Source organism: Chiroxiphia lanceolata, chromosome 22 (assembly GCF_009829145.1).
Source record: "Chiroxiphia lanceolata isolate bChiLan1 chromosome 22, bChiLan1.pri, whole genome shotgun sequence".
Classification (NCBI taxonomy): domain Eukaryota; kingdom Metazoa; phylum Chordata; class Aves; order Passeriformes; family Pipridae; genus Chiroxiphia; species Chiroxiphia lanceolata.
The window spans coordinates 589,829-607,060 of NC_045658.1; the positions used below are offsets into that span (position 1 = coordinate 589,829).

The following is a 17,232-nucleotide window of genomic DNA, read 5'->3' on the forward strand; positions in this document are numbered from 1 at the left end:
TGCTGTCCCGTGGCCCTGAGGCCCCGCAGTGTTTCCCCTCTTACCCATGACATTGAGGAACACGTTCCCGGAGGCCAGGACCACCTTCTCCCGCGTGGCGCGGTCGTAGATCCCCACGTGACACTCGTAGGGCCCGTTGTCTGAGATGCGAACCTCAGGCAGGCTGAGGAGGACACACAGCACTCACCACCCCACCCTGGCCTCGTTTTCCCGGGGATGGAGCGGTCGGCACCCGGATACCCAGGCCTCGGACGGGGCTGCTCCTCCCCGGCGATGGGGATCAATAAACTATTAGTAAGTGCCCAGGCTGCGGGAGGGAGCCCTGTAATGCAGTTTAGCAGCTGGAGTTTACCGGTCCTGACAGCTCCTCCGAGGGGAAGTAATTGCATTATTGAAAGGAGACGTGGATGGGAGGGAAAGGCACCGCCGGGAGCAGAAACCCGTGACCACAGCCATCGAACGCCTATGGAATGCCTGTGGAATGCTGACGGAACCGGTTCAGCCCCGCACCTTCCAGGCCACCCCACCACAGTAAAACAGGCAGATAAAAGCATCAAAAGGCCAAACTCAGAGCAAATCCAGAGCACCCATCAATCAATCTTTTATCTAGAGACTTTCTGTGGATCTGGGAAAAACAGGAGAGGAGGAGTTGTGGAAAGGATCGCTGCTACTGGAGGTGGAAATGCTCTGCTGGCTGCAAAGGAGCCACTTTGCTGACTGGCAGCATCCGCCTCCCCAGTGGGCAGCATCTTCCCACCTCACTGGCCAGCTGCATCCCACCCTGCTGGTCCTCAGCATCCCACCTTGCTGGTCCTCAGCATCCCACCTTGCCAAATTGGCAGGATCCCTCTGTGCCAGTTGGGACCATCATCCCACCTCACTGGCTGGCAGCATCCCACCTTTCTGGTTGGCAGGATCCCACCCTTCTGGTCCTCAGCATCCCACCTTTCTGGTTGGCAGGATCCTGCTTTGCCATCTGGCAGCACCATCCTGCCTCACCAGCTGGCAGCTTCTGACCTTGCCAGTCGGCAGCATCACCCCACCCCCCCAACTGGCACATCCCACCCTGCTGCTCTGCACCATCCCACCTCCCCATGCAGGAACATCATCCTGCCTTCCCAGCAAGCAGCATTCCACCTCAGTGGCTGGGAATGTTGTCCTGCCTTCCCAGTGACCAGCATCCCACCTTACTGGTGATCAGTATCCCACCTCACCAGCCAGCAGGATCCCACCCTGCCAGCTGGCAGCATTCCCCCTTTTCCAGTCGATGTTGCCATCCCTCCTCACTGGCAGCATCATCCCACCTCACCACCCGGCAGGATCCCGCCACGCCGTCAAGGGTGGGAGCAATTCCCACCTGGAGCACTCAGCAAGCCACTCCCAGTTGAAGGATCCCACTTGGTGGGCACCTCATGGGGCTTCCCCATCCAGGGGCAAATCTGGCACTGCTTTCCTGGCTCCTTCCCACCAGCCCTTGGCTGCCTTCCCACACCTCCTCCTCACACCCAAGCCCCCGCCAGCACAAACAAGCCCCCATTGAAGTGAACAGTCACTTGGCAGCTCCTTTTAACGGTCACAACACTTTCAACTGAGCCTCCACCATCTGTTCCAGCCTCTAATTATCCGTGTTCGGAGCGGGAAATCACCCACCCACCCCCTCCATCAGCAGCACAAGGAGCAGGTTTGGGCCCCACCAAGCTGAGGACCGGCTCCAGACTAGTGGCTGCTCCTCCCCGTGAAGGAGCCCTTTGGATTTGGGTGTAAAACAGCCCTAACTGGGTCAGTCTGATGTTCCTGGGGATGGCAGAGAGGGAACCACCAGCCCTGCAAAGGCAAAACGCTGCCTGGCGTGTCCTCTGCGTCCTCTAAGCACGCTGGAAAGAAGGAAAGAAAATTATATAGATATTCATGAAGAACGTCTGCTGCGACGAGGGTGGGATTTTAATCAGAGGAAGGGAAAAAAACCCCAAACTGCAGGATTGGATATTGGATATCTCCTGGCTTTGCTCTTCACATCTGAGCAGGCGGCGTTCAAAGCCGGGATGAAAAGAGGCAGCTCCACCAGCGCTCTGTGCTGTGCAGATAAGGGCTGTGCCACCCGGGATAACGCTCCGTGGGACAGCTCCGACGTGACCGTGCCGTGACAAAGATTCCCCGGAAAATAATTAATAAATAGGTGAAAATACAGAATGACAGGGAATGAGTGGATACAGCCAGGAAACGATTGACCCGTCACCAAACCCTTCCTGATATTGCTCCTCTTCTTCAGTAGAGCCCCAAAATAAGGCAGGGCCCCCTCCCTCCCCCCCAAAAAAAAGCCAATGATTTGGAAAACAAGCTCTTTTCATACCCTCTGAGAAATATCTCCTTCTCCCCAGGCAAGTTGCTGTTTTCCTCTGAAAAAAAAGGCAACTCCATGAAAAGATTTCGGCGCCAACATCCCTGGCTCCACGGACGATTTGCCGGCGCCGTGCCGACGATTACCGAGCCTTTTAAGTGCCTGGTCCTAGGGCGGTGAAATTTTCTGCTCACAAATTCTATTAGTTCTACAATACTCAGTGAAAGGGAGAAAAACGGAGGGTTTGGAGCCAAAAAAAGCAGCTGTTTTTCGGTGCTGTGACCGGGTGAGCGGGGCCCGTCCTTGACCCTCGCTCAAGGGCTGCTCTGGCTTGCTTCGTGCACAGGGAATGTTTAATTCCCCATCCAAGGGTGCTCGTGACCCTCGCTGCGCATGGGGAATGTTTTAATCCAGTTTAATTCCCAGTTTTCCCGGCACTCCCAGTTGGAGGAGAGTGACGGCCAAACCCGGCGCCGAGCGAACCCACCGGCTTTACGGCAGGAACCATGGCAGCAGAGTCAGGGAATGTGTAATCCCTCCGTGGAGCTGCCAAAACGTTCTCCAAACAGTAATTAGTCATGTCAGGAATTTGTACAACATGTGAGCGAGCTGCTGAGCAGAGACTCTCCACGGGGAGACAAAACGAGGGAGAGCAGCACCCACAGAGCAGCCTCTGTTCATCCCCCGAGAATGTCCTGAGCACCCTCTGACTCTCCCGAGCATCCTCTGTGCAACCCCTGAGCATCCTCTGACCCTCCTGAACATCCTCATGAGCATCCCGAGCACCCTCTGACTCTCCTGAGCATCCTCTGTGCAAGCTCTGAGGATCCTGCACTTCTCCTGACCTTCTTGAGCATCCTCTGAGCAACATCTGACCAATTCCTGACACTTCTGAGCAACCCCTGAGAATCCTGAGCCTCTCCTGACCTTCCTGAGCTTCTCCAGAGCATCCTCTGAGCAAACCCTGAGCAACCTCAGAGCATCTCCTGACCTTGCTGCTCCTCAGCTGAGCATCCCCTGAGGAACTCCTGACCCTCCTGAGCAGCACCTGAGCATCCTGAACTTCTCCTCGGCCTCCCCCGAGTGGGACCTGAGGATCCTCCTGAGCAACCCTTAAGCAACCTGAGCATCCTCTGAGCATCTCCTGAGCAACCCCACAGTATTTCCAACCCTGTTTTCCTGCCCTTTCTCCACTCTAAATCCACATTAATTCCCACAGCTGTCTCACACACTGCCTTATAATGAAAAATAACTCTGAGTGTAGTAGAAAAAACAGCAAAAAACTCCCCCCAAAAAATCGAATTCCAAAGAATTAGAAAGGATTTCCCACTTCACACCTGCTCATCGGATGGGATGAGCTGTGCCAAGCCCTTTTCCAACCCTTCCACGGACATTTGCAGGTGTAAACCATCCCCTCACTTGAGGAAATTATTATTTTCCCCACCACACACAGAATTTTTATTACCCCACGCTGGGAAAAAACGAGCTTTGAAATCCGATTAGAAAAATCTAATTTAAAAAGGAAACAAGGGGGAAAAAATAAACGGAGAAGGATAAATACTTCATCCTGGGTTCTTTACCTTGAATTAAACCTCCCCTGACCTTTTTTCCAAGCTCCAGTTTTGTTTTTATAACACTAGCAATAAAGCAAGTGTGTAATTAGTAATAAAACTGACACTCCTGCAAGTGATTTCACACTTGGAATAAAAGCAAAGAGAAGCTTCTGTGCCTGGTTTATATATAAACACAGACTCTTTTTTTCCCAATTTTCCCAAGCCTTGTATTTCTTTGCCCATTTCCACCACGGAGACACACCGTGGCCGTTGCCATAATCCTCTCAGCTGCCTCAAAATGGGGAAAAATTCCTAAAAATAGACATTAAAATAGACATGAGGGACTCACCGCACGGTGGACTGATAAACCAGGTCCTCCCTCTTCCGATAATTCTCCATCTGGGAGAAGTTGGTGGAGAACATGGCATCGAAGGTGAAGATCTTCTGCTTGATGGTGCCACCATCAGTGACCTGTGTAAAACAATCAACCCCATTTATGAGATGCCCATGGGTCAATTTTGGCAATTCCAAGCAGCTTTGTGACCACTTTTTAATATTTGTAAGGTTTTTATTCTTAATATTTTAATATTTTTATTTACATTTAAATATAATTATGATAAATACTTCAAATGTATTTATTTTAAAATGTTTACTATATGCATTTTAACATTTATAATAGAATTGTTTTAATTTTTATAGAGAGAATCCCAGAATCATTTGGGTTGGCAAAGCCCTCCCAGTCCATGGAGTGCCCCCTGTGCCCGATGCCCACCTTGTCCCCAGCCCAGAGCACTCAGTGTCACGGCCAGGCCTTCCTTGGGCACCTCCAGGGCTGAGGACTCCAAACCTCCCTGGGCAGCCCCTGCCAAGGCCTGACCACCCTTTCCATGGAGAAATTCCTGCTGATGTCCAACCTGAGCCTCCCCTGGCACAGCTGGAGGCCGTTCCCTCTCCTCCTGTCCCTTGTTCCCTGGGAGCAGAGTCCGACCCCCCCTGGCTCCCCCCTCCTGTCAGGGAGTTGCAGAGCCAGAAGGTCCCCCCTGAGTCTCCTTTTCTCCAGGCTGAGCCCCCCCAGCTCCCTCAGCCGCTCCTGCTGCTCCAGCCCCTTCCCAGCTCCGTTCCCTTCCCTGCACACGCTCCAGCCCCTCCGGGTCCTCCTTGTCCGGAGGGTCCCAGCGGTGCCCCGGGGGCTGGAGGTGCCCCGGCCGTGCCCAGCACAGGGACGGGCCCTGCCCTGTTCCTGTGCCCCCCCTGGCCCGGGCCCAGCCCGGGGCCATCGGCCTCTCGCCCCCCCGGGCACACCCGGGTCATGCCCGGCCGCTGCCACCGGCACCCCCAGGGCTTTCCCGGTTTTCCAGCCTGGAGCGTTCCAGGGGTTTGTCCTGACCCAGGTTCAGGACCCGGCACTTGGCCCTGTTGATGCTCCCCCTTGTCCCTGAATCCAGCCTGTCCCGACCCCTCTGCAGAGCTCCTGCCCCCCGGCACATCCACATTCCCTGGATTGGGGTTGGCCGGGAACTTCCCCAGGGTGCCCTCAATACTTTTATTGATTAACATCAATAAATATTTTTTATTTATTTATCATTAAAAGCAAAATCCACACGTTTCCACCCAGTTATGGCATCACCAACTCTTGTGTCCAGCTGCTCACTGGGGTTGGGATTTTTAAGTGGAAAAAGGCTCTTTTTAGGTCTGGGGAGGACTCATTCCTCCCCTGTGTCCTCCAGTGCCTTCAGATTTATCTGCCCTTCTTCTGAGGAGGAATTTTAGCAGAAAATTAAGAAGGAAAAGGCAGAGGAAAGAAATGCAGGAGGAGATGTGCATTTTGGGGCTAAAACAGCCCAGCTCAGTCCCTCAGAGGGATAAAATAGTCATGTTTTAAAGCAAACCAGGTGCAGAAGAAGATTTTGGGGTTCAACCCCCCAAGCCCAGCATCTCCTGGGGACAAGACCCCGCTGACCCCACCCAAGGCATCCCTCCCGCTTGGGCAAAACACTCTGATTCCAGATTTCCTCTTTTCCACCTTTTTTAATGGTAAAAAAGAAGAAAATCTGTCACTAAAACCATCTCTTCAAATTTATTCGCCCAGGCTGAGGCTTTTATTGCAAAGAAAACACACGGGCGTGGGATAAAGAAGTGCGGGAGGAATTATCGGAGCTGTAAATCTCGGCCTTGGGAATGAGGGTAAGTTTTCAAGGACACATCTGATTTCTCCTGACTCGTATTTACACCCCGGGGCGAGTTTAAGGAGCCGCTCCTGGATGGAGAGGTTGTTTGTGTATCATCTCCAAGGATTTTTAGGGGTTATTTTAGGGATGCAGCGAAGTTGTTGGGAAGGAAGCTCTGGGAATGGGGGGAGGTGGATGTGGCACCCACGGATCAGTCACAGGAGTTCCCCGGTACGTCTGGACAGATATGGACAAACCACCAAGCTCCGTCCAAGGACAGGAGTGGGAAATGCAGCTGGAAGTCATTCGTGCCACTGCTCAACCCCCCTCCCGGGGACCGCCGGCATTCCCTGAGGATGCACAGCAAGGGAAGATGCGGAGCCCGGTCGCGGGGGGATTACAGGCAGTTAATAAACTCCCAGGAAAAGGCACACGGAAAATAGTCTCTCTCCGGGGATTAGACCTACTTTCAGCCTTTTATCTGTGCCCTGGGGTCATTTTTTTGGAGAGGAACTCCATATAAAGTTGCTGCTAAACCCCCAGGGGAGCGGGAGCGGCCAAGCCAAACCCGATGCTTCCCGCTGGGAACAAGAAAGGATGATAATTGGGCAGCATCGGATGGCGACTGCCCCAGATTACATCTCCACATCAAGGAGTGTGAGGAAAAGGGGCACGAGGAGAGGAAATGCACATTTAAAGCACCGGAGCCGAGCTCAGACAGCCCGAGGCTGCCTCCTGCATTATGTATAAATCCCAAGAAAAATCTTATTCCTGACAAAAATCCGGCGACTGCCACAGCACAGGGAGGCATTAACCTCCTGCTCCTTCCTGCTGTCGCAGAGGCAGCTCCCTCCTGTCGCCCTCACCTCGCTGGTGACCCGGGCGTTCGCTGCCCCCAAAATACAGCGGCCCCATTAATACCCTCGGAGCCTCTGGCTGGGATGCCCAGTGGGTTCAATAGGCATCGGCAAGCGATGGATGCAGGATCAAGGGGGATGGGGGGAGTGATTTTGGAGGGCAAAGTGGGTTGTGAAGTGAACATCACCACCGGGCTCTGGTCCAGACTCGGTGTCCTGGGCCTACATTGACACCCCCTCTCCGAGCAAATGGACAAGCACTTGCCATGGAAAGAGGGAAAATCCCCTGGAGGGGCTGCGAGGGGTGACTGCAATGCCCGGGTTGTTCAGGGGGAGCAGCACCGGGGTCTGCAGTGTCCAAGTCCTTGTCGCAGCACTGGGAGAAACTTGGAATTCTCCCTTGAGAATCCACATTTAGCTCAGCTGGCTGGAATCCACCCTCCCATCCTGAGCTTGCTGGACCACCTTGCCCAGAGCCACCAGCATCAAATTCACCACGAAACCCCCAGATTATTTGATTTACTTGCCCAAACCCAGGTGGTTTGACCCCAAAATGCACACCAGGACCCTTCTCCGTCCCCCAAAAGGCATCACTTAGGCTGGTACCCCCTTTCTCCAACATCCCTAAACCACAGGAATGACCAAATGATTATGACAAGTGGGTTGTTCAATTTTGGGAGGCACATCCCAGCCTTCCCGGAGCAGGAATGATGCCCTGGTAATAGAGAGCTCAATAAACTGCTGCTGCTCATGACCTTCTCTCCCTGCCTGAACATGAGGAATTAAAGGAGTTCCCCATCCTGACACTTAAATTATCATCTCGAGGCACGGAGACAACCCAGCCGGGTGAGATGAATGGCACGAGTCAGACCTCTTGCAGCTGCAGGCCCCAAAATCTCTCCATCAGCAGCTTTGCTCAGCTTTTAGGGAATTTCTCCACATCCATAAAACTTGAGTTTTCCCCCAAAGGGAAGCAAGTGTGGAAATCAAAAGCACAACCACTGGACAATCTGGAGGGGGACGCGAATTTCAGGGAGATGTTTTCCAGGAGCGAGGAGTGAAAAGCAGCGTTCTGGTGCCTCTTCCCGAGCATTCCTGAATTTGCCGAGGCTCTGGGCTTTCCCAGCAGCATCGAAGGGCACAGGAAGAGTTTGGAACAGCCTCAGCACATCGTGTGCCCTTCAGTTGGCCCCTGCACCCCGTGTGCCCCCTCCCCTGGAGCCGCTGCTGCTGCCAGCGGGGACTTTATCACTGTCACCAGCAACAACTCCCGCTCGAGCCCTGCGGGAGGCGCCGGCCGGGCTGGAATGTCTCCCTTCTCCAAATGGGCACTGGCAGGGGAGGCCCCCGCGGGGACGGGGCTTTGTCACCGTCGATCAGGCGGCTCCGAGCGGTGCCACCGACCTCGGGATGCGCCGGGAGCCACCGGCCGGGGGGAGCACTTGGAGCCTCCGTGGGCTTTGCCAGGCAGTGAACGGCCTGGAGATCCTGAACGGAGTAAAGGATTTGTAATCCCTGTGCACCGAGGGCGGGCTACAGAGAGCAGTGACCTTACACCAGGAATACTACAGAGAGTAGTGAACTTGCATATAGGTACTCCAAGGAGTAATGCCTGTGCCTCACGGGTGCCACAGAGAGCACGGCACGTACCCCATGAGTGCTGTGGAAATGCCCACACACCATGGCTACTCCATGGAGCAGTGCCCACACATCATGGCTACTCCAAGGAGCAATGCCCACACACCATGGCTACTCCACGGAGCAGTGCCCACACACCAGGGATGCCTGTACACCATGGATACTACAATGAGCAACGCCCGTACAGCACAGGTACACCCGGACACCGCGGATACCACCAGGAGCAGGTGCAGCGCGGGTGCTCCAGGGAGCAGCGCCCGTGCCGGGTACCGCGGACAGCACCGCCAGCTCCTGCGCCGAGTTATTTTTCTTCTTGCTAATTACACTGAGAACCAAACTCTAATTAACGGAGGCAGAGTGTCTGCCCCCGGCCCCGCGGGGTCTCCTCCGTGCCCGCTGTCCCTGTCACACCCCCCGAGCCGGTGGGAGCCCCGCTCCCCGCCGGGGACCGCTCCTGTCCCTCGTCTGACACCAAACCCTGCGTTCCCTGCGGTTCCTGGGCTCCCCGAGCCCCCGGCTGTGAGCACAGACCGGTTGCCGCCGGCTCCGCATTCCCTGGAATTCCCAGGCTCCCCGAGCCCCGGCTGTGAGCACAGCCCGGCTGCCGCCGGCTCCGCTCCCTGCCCTGCCAGATGTCTGCGCAGAGCCGCGGCGGGGACTCGCAGGATTTCCCCTCCCTCTCCTGCTTATGTATTATTTTTTTTTCAGAGCTCTGCACTGCTGCAAAGAGTCCTCCTGTCCCTCCGCGGCCCCGCGCGGCGTGGCAGTGACCATACTAATCGGGTCTCGAGTGCGACTCCCGAGACTCCAACCAGCAACTCGGCAGCTCCGGGGCCCCGCGGCCTCATTACGAGCTCATTTGCGCGGCCGGCACCGCCCTCGCCTCCCGCGAAGGGTTTTTGGGCACTCGCCTGATGTGCAGGAGTTGCAGCTCCGTGTTCGCACGGAAGGTTCTCGGGCACATCGCACCTTCCGGAGGTGCTGTGATGGTGTTGGGGGGGTGGATATTAATTAACACCTCTGCAGAGGTGCGGGTTGCTGTTCAGGCTGCCAAAAGCCCTTTTGCTCAGCCCAGCTCTCCTTGGCTCTGCCGTGGATTTGTGGCTCTCACTGAGGGGTTTCTGACCTCAGGGAAAGGTTTCCTTGGCTGCCGGCCCTGCCCAGCCCTCAGCCACAGGCTTCCCGGGGAATTTATGGAAGGGGGGTCTGGAGGGGTTGGTTTGCAGTTTGGTGCTTCTTGGGGGGGTTTTGCCCGTGGTAAACTGCCCCTCCCAGGCCTTGGTGTGCCCACCCCGGGGGGTTCTGCACCCACCCAGGGGGGTAAGGATGCATCCCATGGATTAGGGATCCATCCTATGGGTTATGGATCCATCCTGTGGGTTATGGATCCATCCCGTGGTTATGGATCCATCCCACGGGTTATGGATCCATCCCACGGGTTATGGATCCATCCTATGGGCTATGGATGCATCCTGTGGGTTATGGATCCATCTCATGGGTTATGGATGCACTCCATGGGTTATGGATCCATCCCCTGGGTTATGGATGCACTCCACGGGTTATGGATCCATCCCCTGGGTTATGGATGCACGCCACGGGTTATGGATCCATCCCATGGGTTATGGATTCATCCCCTGGGTTATGGATCCATCCCACGGGTTATGGATCCATCCCACAGGTTATGGATGCATCCTGTGGGTTATGGATCCATCCCCTGGGTTATGGATGCACTCCATAGGTTATGGATCCATCCCATGGGATATGCCCCCCCCTCTGTCCCCCCAAACCGCTTCCATTGACTTTGCTCCCCCACTCTCCCCCTTTCCCCTCCACACCCGCTGTCGCACCTGGGGCAGCTCTGTGTCCTTAAACCCCAAGGAGCTCTCTCTGCGCCCTGTCCAGCAAACCAAGGGACAGAGGAGCCCCAGGAGGCCCCACATCCCCTTTCCACTGCTCCGGGGCCACGTCCCCAGGATTTCCAGGTGGTATAAACACAACTGTGCAGCCCCAGCAGGTCCAACCCGGCTCACCCAACCCCATCCATCACCTCCCACCCGAGGGAGCGGACACGGGGGGTCTGGGCAGCTGCAACAGTCCGGGAGTGGGACAAAATGTGGGGGAAAGGGGGAAAAAAAGCTTAAAAAAAAAAAGCTTGTTCCGGGAAGGAATTTGGCAAATCCTGAGATGCTCCATGAAAAACCCAACTTTCAAACGCAGGAACCTCCCTGGGAAAGGAGAAAAAGGGAATGGGGGAGGGGGGTAAAAAAGCTGGAAGAGAGGGGGATTTGTGGTGATAAAAATAAAAGCTGGGTTATTTTTTCCCTCTCCATTCTCTCCGTGGTTTATTCTCTCCGAGCATAATTTGCTCGGCCACCCCGGTGCATCATCCTCTCGCTGAGGGCTCCAGCATCCCTCCTCACAGGGGGGATTATGCAAATCCACCCCAGCTCCCGAGAAAGTGGGTTAATCCAATATTACTGAGTGGAAAAGGGAAGGAAAAACCTGGTGGAGATGGCAGAGCCAGCAGAAAAAACCTCCTCCCCAAAGCACTGGGGAGACAAAGCCAATTCCACCCTGCAATTCAGGGGCTGGGGCAGGGTTTGGATTAGATTATTAAATTTGTCTGCTTGAATCCCCTGTACCCCGTTTAGGTGTACCCCTAAATGTTATATGTGTCTACACACATTTATTTATAGCAAAAAGCATCCAGGGTTTGATGGAATATTCCTGTGCACACATCACACTCCAGCAAGTGAATATATTTCAGTCCAGAGAGCACCTTCTCCTATTTATAAACCTGCCTGGATGTGAAGAGGAGCTTTAAGACAGAGATTCTCCTTGTTCAGGGAGCAGAAACACGAGGGTAAATTCAAGAAAAAATGCTCCCAGATGAAAGGCAGTTACTCCATGTGATGCCACTGGCACCATTTGCCCTTTCTTTGCCTCCTCCATGAGCAAAGAGCTCTGTTTCCATCCTGGAAAACTTCAGGTTTGCTCTGATCAAACCACCGCAGGGGTTTTATTTGTGTTTGGCAGCTTATGCTGAAATTTCCTGGAGAAAGCCAAAAATGTTGCTCTGGATTGTTACATTTGAGGTTGGATCGGGGCTCGGTGCAGATGGCAGTGAAGCTGGAACGGGGGAAAGCCACAGCCCCAAATCCCTCCTCCCCAGAAGAAACCAGAGGCTCTAAGTCTTGTTTCCCTTCAGATCAACAGCCCAAATCTGTAAATATTCTGGGGACAGGGAAAGGTTTTGTGAGAGCCCAACATGACGAGCCCAGCACTGCTCCCCGAGCCCCCAACACCCCCAGTTTCGCCAAATTTCCCCCCTCTTTTTTGCATCATTTCACACCCAACATGAAAATCCTCTTTGCAGAGCGGGGCCGACCTCAACCCCAAATCCCGACCAGCTCCAACCCTCAGTACAGCCCCCAGCACCAAACCGAGTCTGCCAACCCCAAATCCACCTGGAAAGCATAACAAAACGCCTGGAAAATGCCTCCTGGAGCTCTCAGGGTGATCACAAAGCCATTTGACATCTCTCCCCACCCAGGTTTTGAAAGGCCAGCCTGCCTGGCTCCTTCCCGGAATCGATTCCCATCAGCCAGAGCTCTGCCTTTCCCTCCACCATCTGGCCTTGACCTTCTGTTCCACAGGAGCAGAGTAGCCTGGTGTCCTCCTGCTCCCGTCCCCAGGGGCAGGGCAGAGGTTCCGGTGCCACTCACCCGGTACCAGACGATCTCCCGCATCTTCCCGTCCGTCTTGAAGTTGCATTTCAGGGTCACGGCGTCTCCCACCACCACGGGCGGCAGCGGCTCGATGCTCACGGTCAGGTAGGCTGGGAGAGGGAGGAGAGAGGGAGGAGAGTTGAGCTCTGGGGAAGTTTGGAGCAGGGTTTAAAATGCTGTCCCTGGATGGTTTCACTGGTTAACGGTCACGGAGAGCAAACGCTGCGTCCCACAGAGGGAGGGATGACGCCTGGAAGAGCCCACCTGGGTGGTACTTGGGCCCTCCCAGTGGAGAATTTTGGCTGCTCCCAATGCAGCAAAAAAGTCTAAATTGAAGAAAACCCTTCCTGAATTTAGGAAAATCCCACCAAACCCCCTCCCACCCTGCAGACTGCAGCCCATCCTTCCTGTGAATTTATTGGCTTTGACTTGGCCTTCACCGTCCTCTGCCCCACATTGGTTCTCCCCCCATTCCAGACCAGGTTCCCCTGCCCTGGGCTTGCTTTAAAATCTCTAAATTACTCATTCCTTATGGAAATGGATCCAACAGATTAATCAGAGCATGCACAAAGCCCAACCTGTGTTTTTACAGCCCGGCCTTGGCCAGGAGCCTGCTCCTTCCCCGCATCCCCCCTGGCTGGATGCCGGATCCGTCCTTGGAAAATGAGAGCACGGACGGCTCTGTCTGGCACTTTTCTCCCTCTTTCCCCTCGATTTGCTGCAAAACTATTGCAGGAGCACAGAGTAGCCAGGGTCAGGAGGGCAGGCAATTGCACTCCTATTTTATTTTCCTCTCTTTCCTCCGGCTGTTGGGAGATGACAGATTGAGAGCCCAGCAGAGTGGAGCCTTTCTTCAGCATCCTCACCCTGATCGCACCCGTTTAACCCCATCGGCAACCAGGACACCCCAAAAGAACCCCTCACCCCCTGCCAAAATCCAGGGGGTTTAATTACTGCTTGCACCAGGTGGAAAAACCTGACAGAAAAAGTCTGGAAAACAGGAGCAGGTTTAGAAGCAGGGCTGCAGAACTGAAGACTCCTTGGAAGGAGATGCCCTGGAGGAGGTGAAGGTGATTGTCTGTGTCCTCCAGCCGGTGTTTCCAGGCTCAGCATCACTTGTAAAACAACTTGTCGCTGTTTTTGCTATAAATCCCAGCCACGACCTGCGGGAGAACACGCTCCACTCCCACGTGCCTGCTGCGCCAGCACGGCAGTGTGGCCTGGCATACTGAGCACGGGGCTCTCAGGCTGAAGAAACCCTTTTTGTGCTGCTTTTTGGGGGGTTACAGCAGCAGCCTTGCTGTTGCAGTCAACTGGAAGAGAGGAAATTTAGATAAAAAGTGGATTTCTGTATGTTTTTGGAGGGGTTTTGGAGCGTTGCACAGCAGGTGCAGCCACGAGGGGTAAATCAAGGGCTCTTTGCAGCCCTGAATTGATGCACAGGAAGATGGAGTTTAATGTTTCAGCCTGGAATCCCAACCTCCTTGCTGAGAGTGACCCAAATCCTCGTCAGCATCCCTGTTCATCCAGGGCCAGCATCTTTCCAGCCTCTCCCTTCGCCTGGACAGGGTTTATTTTAGCTTGCTAAAGCAGGGATTAATTCCTTGTGATTGCCAATGCAGCACGAGGTCCCCTCAAATTCGGGGCTTTGCAGATAGAAAGAGGCAGTGATGGGAGAGGCAGCAGGAGGAGGAGGCAGCAGGAGGAGGAGGAAGGATGGGAGGAAGGTCAGCCGAGGTCTCACAGCGACTGCCCCGGTTCCCCTCGCTTCGCTTTTGACATTTCCAGGAGCGAGAGGAGCAACAGGCACGAAGGGAAGGGAGGGGGATGAGCGAACGTTTGGCAGGTCGGTGACATCTGCCCGAAGGAAATGGGGGGTGGATTCGTGCCGGGGACGGAGCCTCCCCGCGTGTGGAAGAGCTCAGGCTCTCCATGAGGCAGCGCTGGAGCCTCGGGCGGGATTCCATCCCCTCCTGCCCCTGGCACGGATCAGCGCGATTACACAAAGCCGGCGGCAGAACCGACGGTGACAAAGCCGGAGCTAAGATTGAGTTTTCCCTCGTGCCCAGGAGATATTGAAACACAGGAGTTCTTGGCTCATAAGTGCAGCATCTCCAAATGGTTTTCCAGCCCTCTTCCCGTGGTGCTGCCTTGCATTCCCGTGCCCTGCAATGGGAAGGGGAAGCATCCCCAGTCCCAGCCCAGCCAAGGTTTTGGGGGGTGCTTAGAATGTCTTCTGAGGGTTGGTGGCTTTTTTAAGTCAAAACTAATCAAGCTTGGGGTGGCCCCAGCCACTCACCCAAATGCATCAGCCCAAGCATTTATCCAAGGAAATCCCCCTGCAAACACATTTCCAACCTGCAACTTCTGAATGGCTAAAAATACCCAAAATGGGCTTCCCGCTGGCCCTGCTCCCTCCAGGTGCTGCAAAACCACTTTGAGATGCCAATGGCAGCAGCTTCTGCCTCTACTCCTGGTAATCCAGGCCTGGCTGTCCTTAAATTTGGACATTTGGTCCTTAAAAATATGAGGGTGTAACCACAGGATGCTCCTGCACTTCTCTTGAGGAGATCCTGAGTGGAAAGGACAAAGCTCTGGAGCTCTGTGATTTATTGCGCCAGTGCCAGGGGATGGGGATCCCATGGAGGGCTGATGGTGGAGCCCCAGCTGTGCCTGGAGGGGGAGGGAAGGTGAAAATCCAAATGCTCAAAGAGCATCACTGCTCAAATTCAGAGCAAAATAACCTCAGAAGACACGGAAACGAAGGAGGCAAGAGCGGGAGGGAGAGTAGAGAGAAACAGATGCACGATCCCCACAGGAACCAGCCCCCAAAATGCTAAGGATGTGTGGAGGGGAGGGCAAAAAGCAGGGAAAACAAAGTCAGGCACTGGAAAATAAAGCAGGAATCCAGATGGAGCCGTCCAGAACCTGCTGTTTTGCTGTGGCTGATGCACAAATCTCATCCCTCATCCTCCCCTTCCCTTTGCTTCCCGACAGCACACAACTGCCAAGTGTCAATGCTCCTCAAAATCCACACTTTGGGCCCTTTCTTTGGATTTACTGGGGAGAAGAAACCAGCAGTGACAGGTCTTGCTGAATTTTAAGAACTATTTAAAAAGGGCTGAGCACCGGATTTGCTCCAAAGGAGGAGCCTGTCCCAAATTCTCCATCATCCTTTGCGTTATCAGCATCCCAAAGGCAGCTCTGAACCCCGAGGCTCCTCTCCTTCCCCTTTGCTCTTTTAAATAAGACATATTTTATAGTGAAAGCTGTGCCGGGCCACCCTCTGATTAGATTCAGACCTATGGAAATTCATCCCTCTGATTAGATCGCATCCCTGGGGAGAAAAGAGTATTTTTGCTCGGGAGCTGTGGGAATTCTTGCGACATCCAGTTTAAGGGGGATAAAAAAAAAAGGGAGGGGGGGAGAGGGGGAAGGGAGAGATAAATGAAATGTCCTTTTAAATCAGGAGTGACACATTAATAAAAGGAGCACATTGTAACATGCTCAGTGCTTTCAATTACAAAATAGCTCCGAGGGAAGAGGCAGGTTTCACTCCGGCCGGGAAGGGGAGGATGAGGCCAGATGCTTCCAGCCCCACTTCTGCCCAGTGTCAGGCTCCCATCAGAGATTTTGGCACACAGCAGCAGCCAGGCACCCCATGGGAATCTCGAGGGATGGAGCACACGTGGCTGAACCCCCCTGGTTGAGGTCCCTGTCCTGCTGAGGAGGGGGTGGGGGGTGCTGGGAGCCCCCCAAGCCCAGCCCACGCAGCACCCCCTGGGTGCCCCGGGAGGCCTCAGGATGATGGAGCCTTTCAGTCCATCCCAGCACCTCAAAACAACCCCTCCCCATCTTCCCACGCCCTTGAAATCCTCTAACATTCATCAAAATTGAAGATTTGTTTGTTGTTATCGATCGGTGCTTCCATTCCCTGATTTCTGCCCTCCCAGCGCTTCCCAAGAAACCTATTTCTCACCTCCCAGTCCTTCCCCAAAAGCTATTTCTCATCTCCCAGCGCTTCCCAAAAAGCTGACTTCAAACTGATTATAGAATCATGGGATGGTTTGGGTTGGAAGGGACCTTAAAGCCTATTCAGTGCCACCTCCTGCCATGGGCAGGGACAACTTCCACTGGCCCAGGCTGCTCCAAGTTCCGTCCAGCCTGGCCTTGGACACTTCCAGGGATGGGGCAACCACAGCTGCTGATGGACTTCACCCCTCTTGGACACGACCCCAAGGTTCCCCCTCTCCCCATCGCTGTATTCCGGGATGGCCTTTGGAGCATTTCCACGGGGCGGTGCCTCGGGATGGAGCCGGAGGAGGGGACGCAGCTGCCCCATCCAGCCCCTCCCCGTCCCCGCCAGCCTTCAGGTGCCGCCGCGCCCCCTCGGCGGAGGCGACAGGCGAGGGAATATTAACAGCTCATCATTTTAATCAGCCGGTGATTAGCGGGGCTTAGCCATAATTCACACCGACCGGGGCCAGCGCGGGATGCGGATACAGGGAGGGAATGGGAAAGCAGGGACCAGGATCCCTCAATCCGCACAGGGCTGATCTTCATCCTTTCCCAGGATCTGAGGAGAGAAGGAGACGTTTCGCCACTTGCGGAAGCGCCAGATGGGATAGAAAGGGCGGGGAACACCCGCGAAAGGCTGGGAGCGATCCTGCTCCGTGTTCCCGACGAGGAATGACGGCTGGCACGAGGGGCGAGCGGTGGCACGGCAGGGTCAGGGCTGTCACCCCCCCGCGCGGGCTGAGCAGCGTTCCCCAAACACGCTCTGACTGGTGGCACTTTGCAACATCTTGTTCATTAAAGATTAAACACCAGCAGTTGCTCCTGTTCCTGGGAGCGCAGCAAATACCTTCCCTCTCCCTCCCCAGCTCGGCTGATGCTTTATTTATGACATTCCAGGACCATTTAGAATTATAATACGTTGCTGCCTCTCCT

General features: G+C 54.6%; 1 protein-coding gene across 1 annotated transcript in view; it reads right to left on the minus strand.

Annotated features, from left to right (window-relative positions):
• The window catches only part of IGSF21 (immunoglobin superfamily member 21), a 40,875-nt gene that overhangs the window by 5,904 nt on the left and 17,739 nt on the right, over positions 1 to 17,232 (minus strand). The window contains exons 2-4 of the mRNA XM_032709218.1: positions 12,280 to 12,392; positions 4,241 to 4,362; positions 45 to 163 (exon numbers count right to left, since the gene is read on the minus strand). Coding sequence (XP_032565109.1) covers positions 45 to 163; positions 4,241 to 4,362; positions 12,280 to 12,392 — 354 coding nt within the window. The remainder of the gene's footprint in view (positions 1 to 44; positions 164 to 4,240; positions 4,363 to 12,279; positions 12,393 to 17,232) is intronic.